The sequence below is a fragment of the Prionailurus bengalensis genome, chromosome C2 (assembly GCF_016509475.1).
Source record: "Prionailurus bengalensis isolate Pbe53 chromosome C2, Fcat_Pben_1.1_paternal_pri, whole genome shotgun sequence".
Taxonomy (NCBI): domain Eukaryota; kingdom Metazoa; phylum Chordata; class Mammalia; order Carnivora; family Felidae; genus Prionailurus; species Prionailurus bengalensis.
This window is the reverse complement of record NC_057350.1, coordinates 28,636,180-28,660,863: the sequence shown is the minus strand read 5'-3', so window position 1 is coordinate 28,660,863 and position 24,684 is coordinate 28,636,180. Positions and strand designations below refer to the sequence as shown.

Here is a 24,684-nt window from a genome sequence, read left to right as displayed (position 1 = left end):
CAGAAAATATAAACTCATTTTGGGAAAATGCCTTCTTCCTAAATTATCATTAATAACATATTTGTAAAATAAAAGTTCCCAGGCTGTCAGTTCACAAAAATTGTTTTTTTCTGTAAAAAAAAATGGTCTCTATTATTTATTACATATGTATTTCACTTATCATTGTCAATTGCTCATTACCTATACCTATATTATATATATATAGATATAGATATAGATATAGATATAGATATAGATATAGATAGATAGATAGATGCATGTGTACACACATATACATTCATTTTTGGAATGTGATGGAAGACCATTTTAATTTTAAAATAAACATAACACTCATTGAAAACTGGATAAAAACCTTCTAATAAAATCTTAATTTAAAACAAATATTCATCAAGTCTTTATTTTTTAACATTGTACAAATTCGTTCTCCCTTTTAAAATCTACAGTGATCATTCAGTTATACACCAAATAACAGAATTGAGGACAGGTAGGCTGACTATCTTTCTGAGAGATGCTTTAATTGTTCTGCTTCTAGATACACTAAGTTGCTGGCCACCTTCTTCTTCGCCGCACCCCTCCCCCACACCGCCTTAATTTTTCTAAGAAGGGCAAAGCATCCTTGAAGACTTGCTATTTTCATAACCAGAGACTTTTATATTTATGGAAAACCTAAAAACCAGAGAAAGCCCACAAAATAACAGTCATTTCAAACCAAAGACAATGCATTTTTTCTCATTTATTCAAATTCACTGCAGGAAGTAAACACTAAAAGATTAAAAAACAAAACAAAAAATTCACACTGCAGTATGTACAGTTTCATGACATCACATGAAGAAATTAAATTTCTAATAAAAATGACAAATTATATTACTAAGCAGATTGCATCAAAATTGGTTGTGTAAACCCCAGAATTCATATCATGAATGGTAATGTGCCTGTATTCCAGTATACTGGAACACTCTTGGTATAATGTTACATTTTCAATGGGATTAAAAAAGTCATGAAAGTAGTTGTCTGAACTCTTTATGTTGAAAAGTGGTTGACTTGATTTTAAAAAGTTTTAAGACCCTTGGATTCAAAGCACATTCTTTCACAAAGCTTAAACCACAGAAGTCATGTCCGGAAATGGAATACTGTCCTGTTGGGACGGACATCTGATCTGACTTGTTAAGACATTTTGCCAAATGCACAGACGCACAGGGTCCCCCATGCACTTTTCATGCAGCAAGTAATCACAACTTAAATAAAGGGTTTATTCTATACATTTGTCCAGACTTGCAACTGTATACACACATGCACAATTTTTAAGCCTGTCTGATTATATTTACACTTATACATGGAATATACAGAAACCAAAGAGATTAAAAGGCTTTTCTGTTGCATTAGAACAATACAAAATATGTATTTTTCATTAAGGAAATCACTATTTACATCACCTTTAAAAACTGATTTTAACATCTTCATGTAACAAGTCAATATATATATATACATATTATATATATATATATATAAAATATATATTCTCACCAGTTTACTCTTCTGTAAGATGTACCAGAGAATAAACAGGTAATGCTACCTTACTGATGCCAATGAGAGCTGTAGTACCCTTTCACAAATGACTTCATCAAGAAGAAATTGTCTAGATATCTAAAATAGTCCTTGAAAACGTGTGTATGTGCATCCTTGTATCTACATATGCATAAACAAAGTGGATATGGATGTATGCCCTTTCTCACCACTCTTCTTTAAAATCACCCTAAACTCAAATTGGGGACATTCTCCAGTACATCAGAACATCATTCTTGTGGTCATGTTTATCTACGTATTATATACCCTCATCCCTTTAATTGTTAATAATGATAACAAAACCAACCAACCAAAGAAACAAACAAAAATGTAGCAATGCTGGCCCTTGATGTCCTTTTCCTTGACCTAAATTTCACTCCTTTGTAAAAGCCTCTTTTCCCCTAATCAAAAGGGAATACCAACAATTTTTCTAACCTACCTCTAAGGCTCCAGACTTTTCATAATGGCAGGAAAAAAATGACTTGCTTAAAAGCTCATTTATATTGTCACAAGATTGTCACAGAGTAAATATGGGATGGAGTAGAATATATTCACTGGCCAGTGGAATTTCCATTTCAGAATAAGCATATGCCTTCATCTCTCCATGATGTAGCATAATATTCACTCTTGACTACTGTTTTATAATATATCCAGTAACTATTTACAAATCATTTTGAGAAAAAATAATCACTTAGGGTTTTGGATCATATTAGGAAATAACGCCCATTTTTAATATAAAAATCTTAGAAACAACTTCAAGTAGAACAACTTCAAATAGATATCCTTCTAATTAATAGTTGATTATGTAACGATTTTTTGATAGGTCAGTTGCAAACCTGGTTCACTTTTAAAAACAAAAATATCTGGTGAATGAATGGTGGACTGTAAAAACTGCACTTAAACGTATGGATTCATTTCAAGATCAAAACCCCATGTGGCTCAATAGTAAGTTCTTCCAAGATAACACCCGTGTTTACTTTTAATTACTATTTTAAAATAATAGATCCAATGGAGTGGTTGTGTACAACTCCTGTCACGCCATGCCTTTTCTACTTTTCTGTTAGTCAATCTGAGTTTAGTGCCATTCGTGGGTTTGAAGTAAGTATTTTCACCTTTGTCAGCAATGTTCTTAGGACAATGATTTTAATAGAAATTAAGGATGTATTCAGGAGAAGTGTCCAAACCATCCTGGAATCACCTGAGTTTGGTAAGTGGCCCTGTTATTCCATCCCTAAGGCTAATTAAGTAGATGTTACTCATTAGAACACATAAATAATCACAGATTTTCCTGAGATGTTGAGCCAGATATGAAAGTTGTCCCCTCCACCCAATTTTTTTTTGTCATAAAAAGTATTCTGAACCCGATTTCCAAAGACATAGCGGTTATATATGAACTACAATATTGCAAATTTTGGGTTGATGTATAACTGTACTGGGGAAAATATAGGCATCAAATAGGGTTTTGTTTTTTTTTTTTTTTTGGTTTTTTGTTTTTTTTACAATCCTGTGTTCTGAGAAAAGTCATAAGCAATGGTTCTCAAACTTCAACATGCAGAAGAAACATCTGGGGAGTGTGTTAAGATGCAGATGGGAGATTCCCAGGTCCACTTAGCACAGATTGCTGTTCTGTAGATCTGAGATGCCATCTAGGAATCTGCATTTTAAAACAAGTGCTCCAGATGATTCGAATGCAGGTGGTCTGAGTCCAGCTTTTAAGAAACCCTGGTCATAAGACTCACAGGTACCACAGAAATGGTGAGAAGTAAGTTTTACAAGAGATGGTGAAAATTGTCCAAAGAAAAGCCATTTTGCTTCTGTTAAAAACAACTTCTTAAATATTCAACTATTCAGGAAACCACCTGAAGATAAATGTTAACTTCCTAATTCTGTAAAAGGAGGAATATTAATTTAGTAAAGTAGTTAAAATACAAAAATGGAAATCTGCCTTTTTTTTTGTTTTTAAGGATCTATCAAACTTCCATCAGTTGTAATCAATTTTTACTAAGTAGTACAAGGTTTAAAGAATTAGGTATTGAAAAGGACTGGGGTGGGGTAGACACATTGGGAACCACAAAACCCCTTCCAAGAGTTAAAAATAATTTTTTTTTTTAGCAAAAGTGAAAAATGTAAGCATATTTTTTCTATTTTATTTTTGAATCGGATAATGAGAAGTGAATTAGGTTTTTTTATTCAATAATTAACATTTAAAGAGTTATTTAACAATTTGGACTTAAAAACACATGTGTTATGTAGACTGACTTCTGCAAAGCAAAATAAAGTACCCTAATAAAGGCAGTAAAATGCATTAATCCACTATGGATGGAGATTTACATTTTCATTTATGCCTATTATTTGTGATTATAAAAGAATTTCATTCATAGGCTACTCACAGTTGTTGTCTGATGCATACAGAGTGTTAAACAACCAATTGCTAGTTCAGTAGTTTCCTCATGACATCTAACGTAAAGCAAAAAGTAGTATGCATATTTAAACATCACCAGTAACCAATACTTTTCAAAATGAAAAAAGTTTCAATTATACCATGCTTTTCTCAAATCATGCTCTTATTTATACAGATCTCAAGTTCATACTAATTAGTTTTAAAAAGATCCAAAGCTGGATGGCAGGTACATTTTATTCTGATTCTTTTTTTATTGTTAGCACGTTTCCCAGAAGTCCATAAACTTCTCCATTTGCGCTGTGTGGGCGAGAGGCATTACTTCCCATATGGCTATTGTAAGGGCTTCTGAGATTAAAAAAAGAAGCTTTAGTTTCTGCAGCAGGAAGTAACTCTTCTTTGATTGTAACCTGTGAGACGCTTTCAGCAGATGAGGGCTCCCTCCAAATGTCCTTGTCCTGTGTTTCTCGACTGGTAACAGAACTGCCTCCCTTCTGAAGCATGTAATACAGTATTGGGTTAGTTTTGGTCAGTCTGGGACAGTCTTTTTCATACTCATTCTTATCTGCATCTGTGATAACCCACTTAATGGGTCCCTTCTCACTGGTCATGGAACACCCATTCGAAAGCCCAGATTCTGGTCTAGACCCTGCACAGCCCATGTGCTCGGGAAAAGAAGGGCTCATGGGAGTTTTTACTCCCCCTGGGTATGGAAATGTCCTGCTATCCATGCAACTGCTCGGCTGAGGGGAGCTGTACATCAGTCCATTTAAAGAAGAAATGCTGAATTCAGGCTTGCTGTTGGTCACAGTATTTTTGTGTCCTTTCTTTTTACTCTCGACAACAGAGTTACTCCTGTGCTGGGACAAATCTCTTACACAGTTTTCTGAGAGAAGCAGCTGTTTCAGAACATTGAAGCTTTTGCTCTCTCTGGCCCAACTCCTATGTTCACCATCGCTGGCTGAACCATGGCTGGCAGGATATTTAAATTCAAGATCACTTTTGTTAAATTTCAGCTCTTGCTGGTTAAGCAAGGACCCATACAACACTTCTGAAGCACTGTGACTGTTTGCAGCATCGACTATGTTATTTTTCATCTTTTTAAACGGATTTTCTAAAGGCTCCGTGTACAGCTTCCTTTTCTTAGGAACCATGCAAAGATTCTTTGATTCTAGAAGTGTCAGTTCACTATTTCTGTGACTATTGTCCAGATCATCTGCCAGGTAACTCTCTTGATTCTGTCTTAGCAATCGACTTAACAGACCATTCTTTGAGAAAGAAAAATCCTGAGGTGAAACGGGCTCCGATTTAAAGTCCTCGGGCACTGGTAAGGCAGCTGTGCTTCTCTGCACGGGAGGAGCCATACCTAAGAACGGGGCACCCTTGGCGTCGTGGCTCAAGTGCACATTTGTATTATGAATATGTAAGTCATCGCAAGGCTCAGATTTTATTTTTACCATCAGTATTTGTTCATTTAAAGCTCTATCTGTGTGTTCCTGAGTGCTTTCATCTCTTAAAGGAATTTTCTCTTTCTTTTCACTCTTCCCTTTGTTGGGGTTTCCCAGGAGCAACTGGAGGACAGTGCGCCTTTCAAGCAGATTTTCTATTTCAGAACCAGAAAGTCCTGATTCGGGACCTGTTGCTGGACTGCTAAATGCCTTATTTTCTTCAACCGCATTTGTTTTATTTGAGAGCAGAGGACTATTTAATCTGTCAACCATGCCTACAGGTTTATCTGTGTTTACACTTAGCAGCTGCTTACTAGGTCTCTGCTCTTCTCCTGCTGCGGAAGACTGCATTCCACACTGAGCTAAATTTTGTAACAGTTTACTGGCACTGAAAGTTGCAGAGTTTTGTGCACCTTCATTTTGGACTGGTTTCTCTCCTTGCGATTCTTTGCTTTTTGTAAGGTCCATCAAGTGGTTAGATGCAGTATTTGCTGGCTTTTCAGGTTGAGAGCTGCAGGCATATGGTGGGGAGTTCCATTTGATGACCAGAGAGTGTTGGGAAAGGTTGATGGGAGACTCTGCTTTTGAGGATCCCAGTAATGGAGGAGTGCTCACTGGGGTAGTCCTGTTTGTACTGGGGCTTTCTATTACAGAAGTCCTCGTGTAATTCTGTGAACCGAACTTTGTCACGTCACTGTGTACTTCCTGAGGACTGCTGTTTCTTTCGACGCTTTCTTCATTCTTATGGCCGAGGAGCAATTGAAGAAGTGTTACTTTCTGGTGCGAATTTAGCTTGGAATTCTTTGAGGTATCTTGATCTTCTTTGAGATCGACACTGGGGACTTTGGGATCCCAAGTGTTTAGCAAGGACTGAGTTAAATTATCTAGAGAAACAGGCTGGTCGGGTTCTGGTTTCTCAATTCGATGTTTGCAGGACAAGTCTATGGGAACACAGTTGGAATAAGAACTTTCATCGCCACTGCTATCATCTGTAAAACTAGGATTGTTATCTGAGTACTCATCAATGGTTGTAGGTGTACTGCTATCCTCAAAAATGCTTCCTCTCTCACTATGATTATGTCCGTTCATTGGCTTTGGTATGGTCTGGCTTTTAAGAAGATGTAAAAGCAAACTATTACTAGCAGCTTGTTTTATACTGTTTCTTTCCAGTGAGTTCTTATAGCCTGAATTTTTGGGGGAAGAGGGAACACCCACCGGATTCTGAAACGTGGTATTCTTGCTAGCCATTAGTTTGCTTGATGATGTTCTTGCCTGACCATTGAGATGGCTTGACATTCCTTTTGAGAGCTGGAAACTGCCAACATCCTTCTGGCCGTTTTCCTGCAATCTGGCCATCGCAGCAAGTCTCTCACTCGCCGCCTGACTGGCGTTTTGTGTTTTTAAAGCATGTTCTCGAGAATACTGCTGCAAATGGGCTTCACTCGAAAGGAGTAATGCTAACTGGCTGCAAGCAACACTAGGTTTGGGGGAAGTGGCAGGACTAGCCCTTTTTTCCACCATGCTTGCAACCGCCTGCAATCTTGCAGCACACGACAAGGGTTCGCTCATGACCTTTGTCCCACTTTGTCCAACACGATGCGGTGACTCTGGGAACCGATCTCTGATGAGGTTCTTAGTTACGTCAGGAAGACTGGTATCAGGCTTTTGATCTTTAGCTTTACTTTTCTTCAACAAAGTTTTTAAGTGACTTGACGCAACACCGTAGCACCTTAAATCTTTTTCCACTTTTAAGGAGTCATGACTGAGGGCATATCCTTGCTCCTTGAGGCTCTGCCTAATTTGTTGCGACAGAGCAACAGTCTGCAGCCTAGAGCTGAATGACTGAAGCAAAGAGGCCAGTAATGTGCTATCTTGTTTGCCTTTAGGCACATTGTCAACCATGCCAGCTAGCAAAGCTTCCTTCTTTACGTTTAAATTTACGATGGAATCAGACAGCCTCTTCCGCTTCGCTGCGTTCCAGTCCTCAGAAGACTGCAAGAGCCTGGCTTTTTTGAGATGCAACATGCCAGATCCCTGATGTGAATGTGTATTGAGAACGGGCCCATTACTTTGACAGGTGGGAAATGCACTGCCAGAAATGTTAAAGTTCTGATCGTCTTCATTATGCCCAGCAGACTTTTTGTCAACGGCAGTCCCTGATCCCTCTGCTGCCTGATGCATTAGTAATCCTTCTAGGTAAGTTAAAACAATAGAATCCTGGTGCACATCAGAGCCAAGCTCTTCTCCATGAGTCATGTTCAATAGAAGTGTTCACAAGGGCTTGGTTTCTAGTCACACTGAAGAATGGTTTTCTGTGGGGGAGTGAGATGTAACTTTAATAAGTGGGCGTCAGTTTATCACCTTCCATGGTAATTAGACAGAGATGCACTGTTGCACTCCAACCAGGATTTCTTCTGGCAATGACAAAAAAAGCAGGCAAACTCCAAAGCAGTAGGACCACAGAGCAGATCAACTCCTAAGCAAGAAGAAGCAGAATTCCTCAATACGTAGGTCTACAGAAGCAAGCAGACAGACTCCTTAGTGAATGCACTGCTCCTTCTTCATCTTGCTTCCAATTCAATGCAAATATCAGTGCTCTAAAAAATAAATAAATACATAAAAAAGTTAGGAAGGGACAGAGCTAGAATTATGCTATGATACCTATAAGCAAAAGAATCAAATATGTGTAAGTTTCTGTATATATGTGTGTGTGTACATAAACATAATACACATACATATGTATGCATTACAGTCACTTCTTTAGTAATATATTTTGCCATTCCTATTAGATCCGAAATCTCCACTGGAAAGCCTATAAATTAATCCATATTGTTAAAATGATCAAATCATTTAGAGAAAGCACTTAGGTGTTATAGGACTGTCTTCCGAAGAGCACAAAGTTTCTGAATTTTCATGAGCACTTTCTGCAAAGTAATATGAATGCTAAGTCTCTTTTATAGTAAGGGAGCCAGAATTTGCTCTCTGACGTGCCTGGGAGCTTATGAAGGAACAAAAGCAGCAGTCCAGGAGAAAACAAGAAAAGAGACAAACATGACATGAACCCCTCTGATGAGCTGGATGTGGAGGTGAGGACTGAAGAGAGACGCACTTCTGACATCATCCTTGAAAATCACACATTCCACAAGTGATCTGTAGAATTTCTGTTTTCAAAGAAATGGAAGCACTAACAAATACAAGTATTTTGTGGGCCTATGCAAACTATGACAGTCTTAGTCATATTCATAAACATTTAAGTGTAATCACAAACTTATTCACCCATAATTTTTACCATGACTTATTAAAAACAGAAGAGATGGATTCTCTAGATGCTCATCAAGTGTATCCGAGGTTTAATGTTTGTTTTGAAATCTTTACTCGTTTGCTTTATGTAGAAATTTTAATGTGAGGTCCATTCTGAGCACATGCAGAACATAGGTTGTGGGTGAACCTGTAACTCCCAAGTTCCTAGGATGTCCCTAATATAAAGTACTTTTCTCCCCACGCATGCTATCTCTTTTTGTGTGGCTTTGCTATTACTGAGTATAAATGAATTAAAATATCGTATGTGATTTGAAACAATTTTGTAAGATTTTAAAATAAAAATCATAATTTAGAAAAATGTGTTAAGGTATTTGTACCTACTTTTAGTTTAGAAAATGTGGTTACTCTAAGGTGTATAACTATGTGTATACAATAGGCTATCACAGTATCCTGTTGAAAAATGGGCAGGAAATGAATTTGGAATAGATTTGAAGGGAAGATAATTGACTTCTTCCAGAAAATTCTAAGTCAATGTGGTTGTTTTTCATTAATTTCTTTGGAAAGAAATTCTACAAATAGCACCATTACATGAAACGGTGAGGAAAGAACTTCTTAGAGAAACCTGCTTTTTAATAAGATGACTCTGTAAATGAAAGATTGTATTTCCTATGACACTGGTTCAGGCGGCACTCAGCCACAACACCTACCATCATTCTAGCAAAAAATGAAATGCTGAAGAAATTAGGAACTCTGAGACTACTTAAAGCCTGAATTCACTCAGACTCTGCTATTAAAAACTCTTCAAGGAATCCAGTGAGCCAAATCTCTTCAGAAAACTTCCTTTTCTTTCCTTTCAATAACTGAAGCAGGAGAAATCATTACATTTTATTAATATTTAAGTCAATTTATAAATAACAAAGTAAGAACGAAGAAATAATAAAAAACAAATCCATTATAATTTTAAATAAGAATTTACACATAGCCAACCCATTCTTAATTCCGTATCTTCCTGGTTTTGAAAGACAACATATCCATATGGGCAACTGACAGCTTGTTAACTGTCATGCATGAACTTGGAAATATCTTGTAAACATCAATTCCAGATTTCAAATACATGTCTAAGAGGCGGGCGTTATCACTTCTGGGTCTGCTCTCTGTACCTGTATAAATCAAAATGTGTTACTTTGGAAAACTTCGGTAGCTCATAATTATGCTGAAGAGAGGACAGACATCTTCCTTGTTCCATAAACTGCAAAATATGTATTTTATTTTTAGATTTTCTAACGCCAATTACAACGATTCATCAATGGATTATCTCATTTCCACGTCATCTATTTTCTTCTAATCTCTTTTCTTACATACCAGCCTTCAATAATTGTCCACTCATGAACCATTTCAAATAAATTTTGGTGTGCCAACACGATAAGAAAAGAAAGAGTACTGCCATGCATCCTTTGAGCAAAACAGGGCAGTTGAGGTTCTTGTCACGAAATAGTGAGTGACGAAGTCCTTCTTATTGAATAGCTGACTAGACGGAAGTACCCTATTTCCTTTTTGTCTTTAGAAATATACTGCTATGGGAACAATGTGAGGTGACAGATGTATTGATGTATTAACTAACTTTACTATGATAATCATTTTGCAATATATGTGCATATCAAATCATCATGTTGTACACCTTAAACCTTCACAATGTTATATGTCAATTATATCTCAATAAACCTGGGAAAATGAGAACCATACTGTTAAAGTATATATATTGTTCACTCATCGATTCTTGAGTCTGAGAAAATTTATTTAGGATGTTGTCTTCTGAAGACAACAGTCAGTGATGTTGCCTGTGCACTCAATGTCACCATCATCATTCATGTCTAGAGTACAACTATCATTCTCTTTGCAGCCATCCTCTGATTCATCTAATTGAAGCATCTTCCTATGCCAACTTTCTTCTCTTTCACATTATAGATGGGAAGGCAAAATACTGAATTCTCTATTGTGTTTCCTAAAAACTTAAAACAGAAGAAGAAGACTACAAAGACAGTGTCTCCAGACTTTTTCTTTTTAAACATTCATGAGAAATGATACAGAATTAATGGGCTATGCAATAAGGAAACTGAAGATGATACGGTGATGACTTATTTCATTATTGCATCATCCTTCTAGGCACTTCTATTATTTTCCCTTGGCTTATTATTTAGTCTTTATTTGGCACAACTGGAAATAATGAATCAATTCTCAAGATCAGAAAATGGAAAAATATACATAGATATAGGAAAATTAAGATCACTAAAGTTCCAATAATGTATCTTTGATTTATAAAAGGTTCTATTAGACATATATAGTAACAGCAACATAACACTGTTCTTTCCTATTAAAAATACATTCATTAAAACTTTAAGAATGAATAAAAGTCATATAATCCTTGCTACTACTTAGAAATATTAAAAAAAAAAAAAAAGCTTCAAAATCTAAAACCAGATTTGTGGTGCCTGGGTGGCTCAGTGGGTTAAGCATCTGACTCTTGATTTCAGCTCAGGTAATAATCTCATGGTTTGTGGGTTCGAGTCCCATGATAGGCTCTGCGCTGACACCGTGGAGCCTGCTGATTCTATCTCCCTCTCTCTCTCTGCCCCTCCCTGCTTGCTATTTCTTTCTCTCAAAAAAATAAATAAAACATTAAAAAAAAAACAACTAAAAAACTAACATTACATGTTTCAAAGAATGCTGCCTGAGAGTATATCAAGGATTAATGTATTTCATGGCAATTTAATAAAATTCATGTACAACTACTTCACAATGTTAAAATTATAAACTGAATCTTCTTTTTATTAATTTAAAATTGTTTATAAGAATAAAAACCTTTTAAATTTCATAAAATTGACTTTTCACTGCTCTAACTAGCCTACAGTTAAAAAAAATTGCTAGATTTAAAAAAACAAAATCAAACTAAACTGTGAAAGAATTCCATGGAATCTTGACCATATGCACAGATTTGGAGAAAGATTCAAGCTTCAACACACAGACTAGTTTATTTAAATATCTAGTAAAATGCTTGAATTCAGAGAGTATTATTTATTTATTTATTTATTTAAAAAAATTTTTTTTTTCTCAATGTTTTTATTTATTTTTGGGACAGAGAGAGACAGAGCATGAATGGGGGAGGGGCAGAGAGAGACGGAGACACAGAATCGGAAACAGGCTCCAGGCTCCGAGCCATCAGCCCAGAGCCCGACGCGGGGCTCGAACTCACGGACCGCGAGAGCGTGACCTGGCTGAAGTCGGACGCTTAACCGACTGCGCCACCCAGGCGCCCCAGAGAGTATTTTTTAAAAGCTACATTTTTAAGTACCTGAAAAATATGAAATTATGTTGAAGTCTAATTTTTTTTATTTAGAGTTTTAATCAATAAGATAGGTGTAAATAATTTGCACATTAACCATTCCCAAATGGGTATTATATTGATCTTTGAGGAAGTTAAACTAATTTCATTGAAATGTGTTTTGTACTTTCTATTTGGAAATGGCTTATTAAGCAAAGGGAAAATCTGAATTTTTAACCACTTTTGAAAATGGCAAAATAAAATTTTATTTGGAAAAATGAAGGATGAATGTAATAGAATTCTTATATGTGGGACTACTTTTGGTTGACAACACATAAATAATGAGAAAGGTCTTCCTCCAGCTGTTTTTAAGGAAAGGATACAGTATCTTACTTGTCATTAAACTCTCCATTAAAAACACATTTCAATGACTAAACATCCATGAAGTTACTTTGTATGGTGGTTAAATTATGTCTAGTGAACACTTCATGACTTCCAATTGTTTCTGTGAAATCTCTTCTAATTTATTTTGCATTAGCAAGTAATACCAGTTTGCTGAATTTAAACGTATTTCTCCAATGCCACTTTAATAAGCATTTCAATTTTTGGCTCTGGTTCCTCAAAATGTAAAGTTAACTGAAAGTCTACTTAGTTGTGACATTCAAGAATAACTCCTATTGGATAACACTACCTAAATTCCACTGTAGATTATTTTAGGGATGCTTTTTATACAAAAGGCTAAGAAAAATATTAAGATGTTTCACTAAGGACTAGAAGAAAAATATCGAAGTTTTAAGAAGATTCCAAAGTCCTAATTATTGAACCTTTTATTAAAACAATACAAACTGAGGTAAATAATTCAGAAAATTCTTGGTGTTCTCTAAAGTGAGGCCTTGAAAAAAAGTTTTAAAAGTTGAAAGGAAACAAAATCCAAGAAAAATTTATCAGGAGGATGTAACACCAAACATTTTATCCAAATGTGTAAGATTAGGCTTTCCAAACCAGTGGCCTATGAAAAGTTGTAATACATAGCACTCAACACTTAATTTCACAGAACAAGAAAGAAAAAGTAACATTTCAGATAAGGGTTCTGGGGCTTCTTTAAAAAGTCAAGATTACAGTGAATCCCCTATTATAAATTGAAAGTTATTTTTTAACCAAGTCAACAAAACTGTAACTGAAAAAGGAAATACTACCAATACCGACACCACAGAAATGAAAACGATCATAAGAGGTTACTATGAACAACTATACTCCCAACAAACTTGACAACCTATACGAAATGTAAATATTCCTAGAAACATACAACTTCCAAAGACTGAATCAGGAAAAAAATAGAAAATCTGAATAGACCAATTACTAGTACGGCGATCAAACTGGTGCTAAAATATCTCCCAATGAAGAAAAGCCCAGGACCAGAATTTCACGGAACATTTGAAAAATTAACACCAATCCTTATCAAACCCTTCCAAAAAGTCAAAGATGAGGGAACACTGCCAAACTCATTTTATGAGGTCAGCATTACCCTGATACCAAAACCAGAAAAAGGTCACTACCAGACAAACAAACAAACAAAAAACTACAATGATGAATTACATATGATGAGTATAGATACAAAAATTTTCAGTAAGATACTAGTAAACCAAATTCGGCAGCATATTAAAACAATCATTCACCATGACCAAATGGGACTAATCCCAGAGATGCATGGGTGGTTCAACACCAGAAAATCAATCAATGTGATACATCACATTAATGGAATGAAATTATCATGACCATCTCACTGGATGCAGAAAAAGCATTTGACAAAATTCAACATCTACTCATTAAAAATAGGCATAGAAGAAACATCTCAACATAGTAAAGGCCATTATATGACAAACCCACAGCTAACAGCACACTCAATGGTGAAAAGTTAAAAGTTTTTGCTTTGAGATCAGGAGCAAGGCAAGGATGTCCAATCTCACCACGCCTATTAAAATGGTATTAGTCCTAGGTAGAGCAATTAGGCAAGAAAAAGAAATAAAAGGTGTCAGAATTAGAAAGGAAGAAGTAAAAACTTTCTCTATTTATAATGATTTTATACATAGAAAATCCTAAAGATTCAACCAAGCAAAAAACTGTTAGATGTAATCAATAAGTTCAGTAAAAATTGCAAGATACAAAATTAACCGACAAAAATCAGCAGCATTTCTATACACTAGCAATGAATTTTCTGAAAAAGAAATCGATCCTATTTATAATGTCACAAAATAGTTAGAAATAAATTTAACTAAAGAAGTGAATGATCTCTCCTCTGAAAACTACAAGACACTCATGAAAGAAAAGGAAGAAAACACAAATAAATGGAAAGGTATCCTGTGTTCACGGACTGGAACAATTAATACTGCTAAAATGTCAATGCTACCAAAAGCCATCAACTTAATGCCATTCCTATCAAGATTCCAATGGAATTTTTTCATAGAAGAATAAAAAACACTCTTAAAATTTATATGAAACCACAAAAGATACCAAATAGTAAAATATATATAGATATAGATATAGATATCTATCTATCTTATCTATCTATCTATATCTATAGATATATATATCCTAGGAAAGTAGAATAAAGCAGGAGGCATCACACTTTTTGATTTCAACCTATACTATAAAGCTACACTCATCAAAATAGCTTGTATTAGCATAAAAACAAACAGGCCAATGGGACAGAAGAAAGAACCCCAAAATAAACTCAAGCATATACGATCAACTAATATTTTGACAACGGAGCCAAAAATACTGAATGGAGAAAAGACAGCCTTTTCAATTAATGGTATGGGGATAATTGGATAACATGTAAAAGAATAAACCTGGACTCATATATTTTACCACTCCCCAAAATTAACTCAAAATGTATTAAAGACTTAAATATATGATCTGAAATCATGAAATTCCTAGAAGAAAGCATAGGAATAAAGCTCCCTGATGTGGGTCTTGGTAATGAGTTTTACGATACAACACCTAGCAATAAAATAAAGCACAAACAATAAAATAAAAAATAAGTATACTACATCAAACTAAAAAGCTTCTGCACAGCAAAATAAATCATGGACAGAGTGAAAAGACAACTGATGGAATGGGAAAAGATATTTACAAGTCATATATCTGATAAGGGTTAATAACCAAAAAATATAAAGAACTCATACAACTTAATAGCAAAAACGGCAAATAAATCATTTTTAAAAAGGGCAAAGGACCTGAAGTGACATTTCTCCAAAGAAGATATACAGAGAGCCAACAGGTATGTGAAAATATGCTCAGTATCAGTAGTCATTAGGGAAATGCAAATTAAAATTACAATGGGCTATCACCTCATGCCTGTTAGAATGACCACCATCAAAGGACAAGACATAGCAAATGCTAATGTCGATGCAGAGAAAAAAAGTCCTTGTGCACTTTTGGTGGGATTTAAACTGGTACAGCCACTATGGAAAACAGTATGGAGGATCCTTAAAAATTAAAAATAGACCAATCATACGATTTGGCAATTGTACTGCTGAGAATATATCCAAAGCCAATGAAAATACTAATTTGAAAATATATCTGCATCCCCTTATTCCTAGCAGTATTATTAACAAAAGCCAAGACATGGAAATAAGCTAAGTGTCCATGGATGGATGAATGAACAAAGTAGCTGTGAAATACACACACACACACACACACACACACACACACACACACAAATACACATGATGGCATATCATTCAGCCATTAAAAAACAAGGAAATCTTACCATTTGTAACAACATAGATGGCCTTTGAGGCATTATCCTCAGTGAAATAATAAGTCAGACAGAGAAAGGCAGATACCATATATGGTAACACTTATATGGAAAATCCAAAGCAAAAACAAAACAAAATAGCCAACTCAAAGAGATCACACTTATCGCTTATCATTACCAGAGGCAGAGAGTTGGGGGGAGGAGAGATGGGAGGAAGGTGGTCAAAAGATACAGACTTCCTGTTATAAGATAAATAAGTCCTTGGGATGTAACACACAGCATGATGACTAGAGCTAGCACTGCTGTATGATATATAGGAAAGTTGTTAAGAGAGTAAATCCTAAGAATTCTCATAATGAGGTTTTTTTCCTTTTTTTAAAAATTGTATTTATATGAGAAGATGGAAGCCAGCTAAATGTATGGTAGTATTCATTTCACAATATATGAAAATCCAATCACTGTGCTGTAAAATTACAGTGACATATGTCAACTACTTCTCAAGCTGGAAAAACAAAGAATTCTAAGTATTTGTAAACATTTGAAAAATGGAGTTATTGTGTCTAAAAAAATTATAAATATCATCTGCTATTCTTTTAATTATCACAACTATTGCTTTATTCCACTTTACAATTGTCTTACATATAGGGGCATCTGGGTGTCTCAGTCAGTTAAAGCGCCCAACTTCGGCTCAGGTCATTATCTCACTCGCGTTGGTGAATTTGAGCACTGCGTCGGGCTCTGTACTGACCGCTCGGAGCCTGGAGCCTGCTTTGAGTTGTGTCTCCCTCTCTCTCTGCCCCTCCCTTGATCACACTCTGTCTCTCTCTCTAAAATAAACATTAAAAAAAATTAAAAAATAAATAAATAAAACTGTCTTATATATAAATGGAAACTAGTAATTAAATTTAGATTTAGTTTCAGTAACTCAGTCTAAAAGACTGATCACCACTACAACAGAAGCAGAATAAATGACAGAAAAGGGAAAAAAGAAAAGTTGGTTTTTGAAAAAAATTTAAGGAAAAAAAACCCACATTCAATTGTTGTCATTTCAAGCTGGGAATAATAAGGACATGATAAGAAAGGATGACTGAAATTTATTAGAATATATTTCTAATCTGTTGAGAAAAAAGGAATAGATATTAATGTCCTTTGATATAATTTGAATTCTGAGACAGTAACTTTCTTTGTAGTATTATCTTTGTGCAAAGACGGATGTGTGGTTGTACAATTTGATGGGTGCCAAGAAAATAAACTTATCTGAAAACATTTTGCTCAACTGAGGGCCTCAACATTATAGAACAGAAGAGCTTCTTGCCCTCTCCCAGGGGTTCTCAATTTAAATAGTAAATAGTCTTCAAAGGTTGGTAACAGAAGCCAGTGACACTGTGTGAGTAAAACAGCGGCCCAGATTGCTCTCCATTGCAACCTGAGGGACTTACATATTTTTGCCCAAGGCCAAATTTGCTCCTGACTTCGAGGTCTATCAGCTTTAACTTGCTGTCAGCTGCTTCCATAGGAGTAAAATTGTGTCATTCACATTCTCTATTAAATGAGACTCACCTAGGACACGCCAATGCTTGCCTGACTCAAGTGTTCAATATAAAGACATGTGTATGTGAGGACCTCTTCAACCCTAAAATTTTATTTCTATGACTCCAAGTAATTTATCAAATTGTAGCTGATAAAAAGGACAAGCATGTTAACCAGAAAGTTGATAATGCTATCATAAAGTTGTGGAAACAGTCCTGACCAGTATGTGTCATAGTCTTTTCAGTGAATTCTGGGGGAAGGAAATGATTTTGTAATAGCTATACAACCTCCCCATCCAATCGCCCCAAATTATTTATCTTCATTACTTTCTTTAAGGGGGCCACAGAATTTCAAACAGATGTTTACTTCAAAGCTAAAAATGAGCTTATGTCCAAACTGGAGCTTTTGCTGATCTCACAATGACTACATACTGAATAAAATGCAATAATAAAGATTCAGGATCCTCGGTGGCAGATAAAAGCATATGAGAGAGAGGACAATTATTGTCCTGGTGACAGAAACAAATATCTCCTATAACTGATATAGCAAAAGAAAGAGCTTCATTGTTCTCAATTATGAGAAGGCTTATGTTTATGAAGCAAATTCTATAAAAGCCACTATTTCACTCTGCCTTTACAATTCATTAAAAAAATTAATCTTAAATCAAAATTAAGATTTGAAGCAAAAAAAAAAAAAGGCCCACGAATCACAGGAGCTAGAGAAAGAGCTTAACTGCCAAACAATTTCTATTCCAAAAATGTAATATTTTCCTGGATACTGTGTTGCATTTTCTTGAAAACACGGAAAACTAGAATATCATTAACGAAAATTAATTCTAACTACAACTGTTAAAAACCCAGAAGATAAACATTATATGATAAATACATAATTATTTATTTAGCATTAATATTAATGTCTCTCATTGCCTCCTACTATTCTTGAATAACAAACAGCTTCTTTGAAGAAACACAAAATAATCACTAACAAATTATTTTGGTAGCACGTAAAAGTGAAAAAAAAAAGGGTGGTTTAAGTATAAAACAGAGAGTATAGGTTCTCCTAACCTTTTTCAATAGCTGTTCAAAATAACTGGTTCTTTCTATCAGTTTTCAAAAGCATATTTTCCAAACTCTATCAAAATATAAAATATAATGGAAAATGGTGCTTTCTTCTGGAATTGAGTGTTTATAGTATAGTTTATAAACATACATACATACATACATACATACATACATACATACATACCATACATACATACTGGGACATTCTTTGAGATTGGAGTATAAATTCTATTAAATTCAACTATGGTCTCCCCATCCCTAAAATAGATCTGACATACAGATACAAGCACAAGGTCAAGGTCACAGATCAGTAAGAAAGATTACCAACAGAACGGATATAACAGCTGGCAATTGATCAAAGCTCCTGGAGTTTTTAGTACACTTACCAGATAGTCTGCATTTACTCATAGGGTACACTCTGTTTTAAAAATGTTTCCCATCTTTGAAGACAAGATCTTCATGTACCTTTTGTTATAAAGCATATTCTGCTAAAATGTTGCATTGATCACAGAACAAGAGAAGAAACTTGTGTATGTGTAATTCAGAATCATAAGTTTTTATGTGTGTGTATGTATATGTATGCTTTCATATTAATTTGCTACTACTGATCTTTGCAATGTGACAATTTGAAATTAATTTCACTTGCAGGTTCCCGAATCATCCCATGTTCCCCCACACCTCCATGTCTTTGTACCAGCTGAAATGGAAATTAATTGCGTATTCCTGAATATCTTGGGCCACTTCTTCCCAAATACACAGATTTAACGGCTAAAAATTGGTTCAACCAGGAAAATTTTATAATATAACCATAGCTTTCCATGACAGTTTCTAAATTATACACAGAAGAAGAAAGTTTTGTCATCAACAACAGCAACAAAAGTGATTCTTAATGAAATTATATTATTGAACAGGGCAATTATCTAACAAAACCATGCTTTTGTTTTAGCTGTTCAAATAAGATATTGAATTGATTTTAAATTATATTTATGAACCAAAAATTCTGTGATAAATGTTCTTACTGAAAGTGTTCTGGTGAAGAAATCATCATTTTTAAGGATACATCATGCTGTTGGGGTAAATTTATAATAGAAAACCCTTCCTTGTAAAATCAAATATCACCTGTTACGGCTTTATATAATTTGCCAATCAAGATATATGTACATGCAAATGTTCTCAGTGACCAGATTTTCATTTTGCAAATTATTTTGAGAATTAAATAGGTTTAAATGAAAGCACAAGAATTGTACTATATTAGGAAGACTGGGGTTTCTAGGTAACAAAGTAAAAAAAAAGAAATATGTATCAAATTAAATGCCACAAAAAGTGGACCATCCTTTACCAGGAGAAAAAAACTGTGGGTATAGAAAAATTACTAGTAGTGGACACTAATTTGTATATCAAAAGTTGATCAGAAAATCTATTGACAATTTATTTTATTTTAAAACTAACAGAATTCCTTACAAAATACACTATTAAAGTCTATTTGCAGGAATCGCTTTTTAATCAATTAATCAGTTAATCAATTAACATTCTCCTTTGTGTACTGCCTGGTAAAAGTGTTACTTTGCTTTGAATGGTCCATGAACTCTGACTTGATTTTCCAGAAATGGAAAACATCATGACATCATTCTTGCTTGTATTGGCCCAGAATACAAAGCTTTCCAGATTGAAGGTTTTAGTCAGCTTGAGGCAGAGAAACATCACTACAGACACAATCCCTGGGAAGACAGACATAATGACAATATCTGTAAAGAGAAGAAGTCAATAAACCTGACAGGGTCCCACCCCAGGGGATTAATAAACAAAAACAAGAACATGTATAACGTACCTGGAGAATTTCTATGCCTTTAAATATTAAAGGGTAACATTAAAATACGTTCTTCAACTAGGAAGATAAAGCTACTGGCATACCATCCATCAACAGGCTATTCATTTTAAGTGGTTTCATTTTTATTGAAGAAATTGCCACCCATACTTTCCTCTGACCTTTCTTTTGCTCATCCATACACATAAGCAAATGTTTGTAGGAATATTCTCAGTAACTATAGGCAGTAGCTGCCAATTTGAGCCCCAGCATTGCTGCTGTCCAAGTCTCTGGTGTGTTCAGTCCATGCAGCAGGGACAGCCTGCATGTGGCCCTTCCTTGCCAGGGCACCTGACAGTCAGACACAGACATAGACCGAGGTGGGGGTGGGGGTAGTAAGGATGCTTTAGCAGAGGCTCCTATGAGCTGGCAAAGAAACAAGAAGAGCAGCAGTAACAGAAGTCAGGGCTTTTCTGACCTCACTCACTGGACAGAAACATTTCAGAACAACTTTCACTTGAGCAATTAAGATCATTAAAAGTAACCACTACTGTCTTCCATTAGCATTACTTAATAAAAAATAATTACACACTCTGGCTTTATGAGACCCTCAATCTATCATATACATCTTTTTTTTTTTTTTGATAGAATAGCATTTATGTGGAAAGGCACATATATACTATATCCATCACTTCTATGCTTAGTAGTTCGTTCAATTCTAACATCAATTACTGAAATCCTTATATAAACATTTCCTACTGTTTCTATTTTGCTTTGTTGTTTTGGTCCTTATTGCGCTTTTGATGATAGCATTTCTATAAAATGAATAATCTGTTTTACATTTAAATTCTTGCCATTACACTTGAAAAAGACATAAGAGTGGGAGCAATAATGTACAAAAAGTAAAGAACATTCTGCTCAGTGCCCTTTCCCCAACACAGTCCCTATAATCATTATTTGGTGAAATATATCAGACTGAAAAATGCATCATCATATAATGCATTTCTCAATCATAAAATAAGCCCCAACTGCCTACAACCAAGCTAAAGGATTAAGGCATGTCTTTTATCCTGTAAGCCTCAGCTGAGGACTCACCCCTTCCTTGGACACCTTCCCTCACCTCCACAGGCTGACGATAGTTTTCATCTCTGGAGCTCCACAGTACTCAGTAGATCTTCCAATCATCTCATCATAATGTTGTATTTTGGTTTATGCCTGGCCCTCAAAGAGAGGGTAAGTTCCGGATAGGCAAGGACTATGTCTTCGTCATCCTTACATCTCAGTACCTGGCAGAGGTAGCATTCCCAATGGAACATGCAAAAAAGTCAACCTCTTAGAGACTGAGTCTGTAAAATGAGGGGTGAGCTACCATAAATTCTAGGGTATCTTAAGATTTAACATGATATGATAAAGCTCTTTATAATGTTTAGTTTCAAATTCAATTTATCTCTTTTTTGTGCCCCCCACCCTGAATATAAACTAACAAAATCATAAAATTAAAGAGCAATAAAATATTTTTCTCTGTTTGGAAGACAGTGTGACTAGCATTCTGTTAGAAAAACACAACATTTAGGGGCGCCTGGGTGGCTCAGTTGGTTAAATGACCGACTTCGGCTCAGGTCATGATCTTGCGGTTTGTGAGTTCGAGCCCCGCGTCAGGCTCTGTGCTGACAGCTTGGAGCCTGGAGCCTGGAGCCTGCTTCAGATTCTGTGTCTCCCTCTCTCTCTCTCTGCCCCTCCCCTGCTCATGCTCTATCTCTGTCTCTCAATAATAAATAAACGTTAAAAAAAAATTTTTTTTTTAAAGAAAAACACATTTAAACATTTTAGAGATATATATATATATATATATATATATATATATCTAGAAGATTTTAGTTTTCATAAGATCATTTTCAACATCTGTTGACATAAAAAAAAAAAATGATCATAGTCATTGAATTTCCTTTAATTAGTGTCTTCCCAGTCAAGGTTTATAAGAACTAATATGCCCACAGACTATATCTAGAATGGATAAATGTTTCAGAATACTGGTATCATATAACTTTTTATCATTTTTCTTTCTCAAACTACTCACCCTATAGAAAACTGAATCAAATCTATTTAACATTAAAACATTACTTTGTTAAATTTGCATATGATGGGCATGTGTTAAGCAATGAAGTTAATACACTGAAAGATTTATTCCCCCAAACTAGACAAATCAAATTCATCCTAAAAAATACTTATGGTAAAATGGGGAAAGAAAAGCTTTGTGAGATAACTTTGTACTGTATCGACCACAATTGAGAAACTGTTTCCCTATACCCATTTTAAAAACCAATCACTGCAGCATATATCACCATATAGTAAAGAACTTGAACCCTTTAAATTATGTGATAAAGATTAAATCAAATTGGTGAAAACTATTCTCAGGATAATCTTTTTCATGTGAGCTTAAAATGCTTTAAGTGTGAGTTTTCACTGTGCCTGGCTAAATAAAAACAATATCCTACCATGAAGGGACTCAATGAGAGTATATAAACATAATCAAATAGTTGTTTAAGGACTTGAACATGAAAAACTACAAACCAAGTCAATAAAAACAAATATTATCCAAGCAGGTCTTGAACACTGATGCAAGAAGAGTCAGTGTGTCATTGCTATGCCTTTTCTTTCTTTTTTTAAATGTTTATTTATTTATTTTGAGAGAGAAAGGGATAGAGAGTGAGGAGAAGGGGGGACAGAGAATGGGGGGGGGGGGAGAATCCCAAGCAGGCTCTGCAATGTCAGCACAGAGTCCCATGTGAGGCTTGAATTCACGAACCATGAGATCGTGAGCTGAGCCAAAACCAAGAGTCGGATGCTTAACCAACTGAGGCACTCAGGTGTCCCTGCTCTGCCTTTTCTACCCTTCACCCTACCTGCAATGTTTCTGTTAGTGGCAATATAAAATTATGACATTCGCTCCTCTGAGCCATGCTGAAGGGGTAAGCTTTAGGTCTCTTCTTGCCACGTGGCATGGTATCAAACCGAAATAATGTTTCCCGGGTCTGAGGAAGTGAAGAAGTCATGTACGTCTAAAAAAATATCTAACTTTGATGTAGATGGGTAAGATTTTGAAAATCTGAGTTTTCTAAAACGTACAGTAAGTACTCTTTAATTAAAAACAAAACAAATCAAAAACTATTTGGTCATTTCTTTTAAAGATACTGAACTTTCTCATCAAATTTCCTTGACATTTATTATGATTTTTTTTTCCTGACTTTATTCACCTAGACCAATCACTTCTTTTTAAAGCTAAAGTGACAAACATCATAGGAAAACAAATTTATAGAACTTGTATAAAATTGGCAGAGGAGCTAATGGTTAGAAAGAGAAAGCTATTTTCTTACAATGATTCTACCATCGGCCATCATTTTCCTAACAGTATGTCTTGCAAATTGTTTCTATAAACACAACTGGATCATAGAATTTAAAGTTTAAAAGAGAGGCGAAAGGTCATTTGCCTAACCAATCGTTCCCACAGAATGCTTAAACCCCTTTATAACCTTTTTGCTAACTCTGATTGTCTAGTTCTTTTTGTTCTTTTGTTTTTGTTTTTTTCCTGAAGACCTCTAGTGACCATGGATTGTCATCCAACACAGTATCTTTTGGAATCAGAGAGCTCTGGGTTCAATTTCTAACTCTTCCAACTGTTCTTACCAAATAGTTGGTAAACTGTTTGACCTTGAGCAAGTAAGTTAACTACTCTTGAAAGTTTTATATACAAATGTATAAAAACCAGTACCTTTGTCACAGAGCCTCTGTGACAGATAAATGTGACAACGTTCATATAGTGCTTAGCACAGTGCCTGGGTACAAAGCAGGCACTCAGTAAAGGTTATCCATTATTTAGAGAACTCCTTCCACATTTGCACAACTGCACTCCCATAAAATTCTTCCTTGCACTGGGCTATAATCTATCTCCTTTCAGTCTGATGGCTGGTCTTTTAGAGGCCTCAGAAAACCAGGCTAATCCTTCAATTATCCTTCAAACACTAGAAGATAGCCGCCATATTCCACTGACTAAGTCTATCACCTTGTTAAGGTCTAGATAAGATAGTTAAATTCCATCGTTGACAGGGGGCTAGCAAAGGGCAAACAAGAGAAGATGAATGTTCCAGGGCTCCAGTCTGTGGTGGGTGCTGCAAAGATGTAATTCTTCACAAATTCCTGACTGGCCAAAGCAGCGTATTGCCACAAACTATTGACTCCTACAGAGTTTGCTGTAACTACGAAGGCCCTGCTTTTCCCCCAGTGCTCTAAACCATACCTCCTCCTTAAATGAAATACCAAGATGTATTTTCTTTGTTTTTCCTCATGGGGTTGGTTAATATTATATTATCCTCATTCACATTTTAACAAAAAAGGTACTCAAGCTAAGAGTAATTGAATGATTGTTTAAACTGCAAATTAAGTAGCTTATCCAAACCCAAGCAGGGTCTTCTCAGCTCTAGCCTTGCCTAGTAGTATGTTAAGCTGCCACAGAGTATAGAACAAAAGTGAATTTGGAAACATC

At 35.4% G+C, this 24,684-nt stretch overlaps 1 protein-coding gene across 1 annotated transcript in view; it reads right to left on the bottom strand.

Moving 5' to 3' along the window:
• Nucleotides 1–713: 713 nt before the first annotated feature.
• The window catches only part of NRIP1 (nuclear receptor interacting protein 1), a 49,983-nt gene continuing 26,012 nt past the window's right edge, over nt 714–24,684 (bottom strand). Inside the window, exon 2 of the mRNA XM_043593837.1 lies at nt 714–8,006. Coding sequence (XP_043449772.1) covers nt 4,198–7,665 — 3,468 coding nt within the window. The 5' untranslated portion in view covers nt 7,666–8,006 and the 3' untranslated portion in view covers nt 714–4,197. The remainder of the gene's footprint in view (nt 8,007–24,684) is intronic.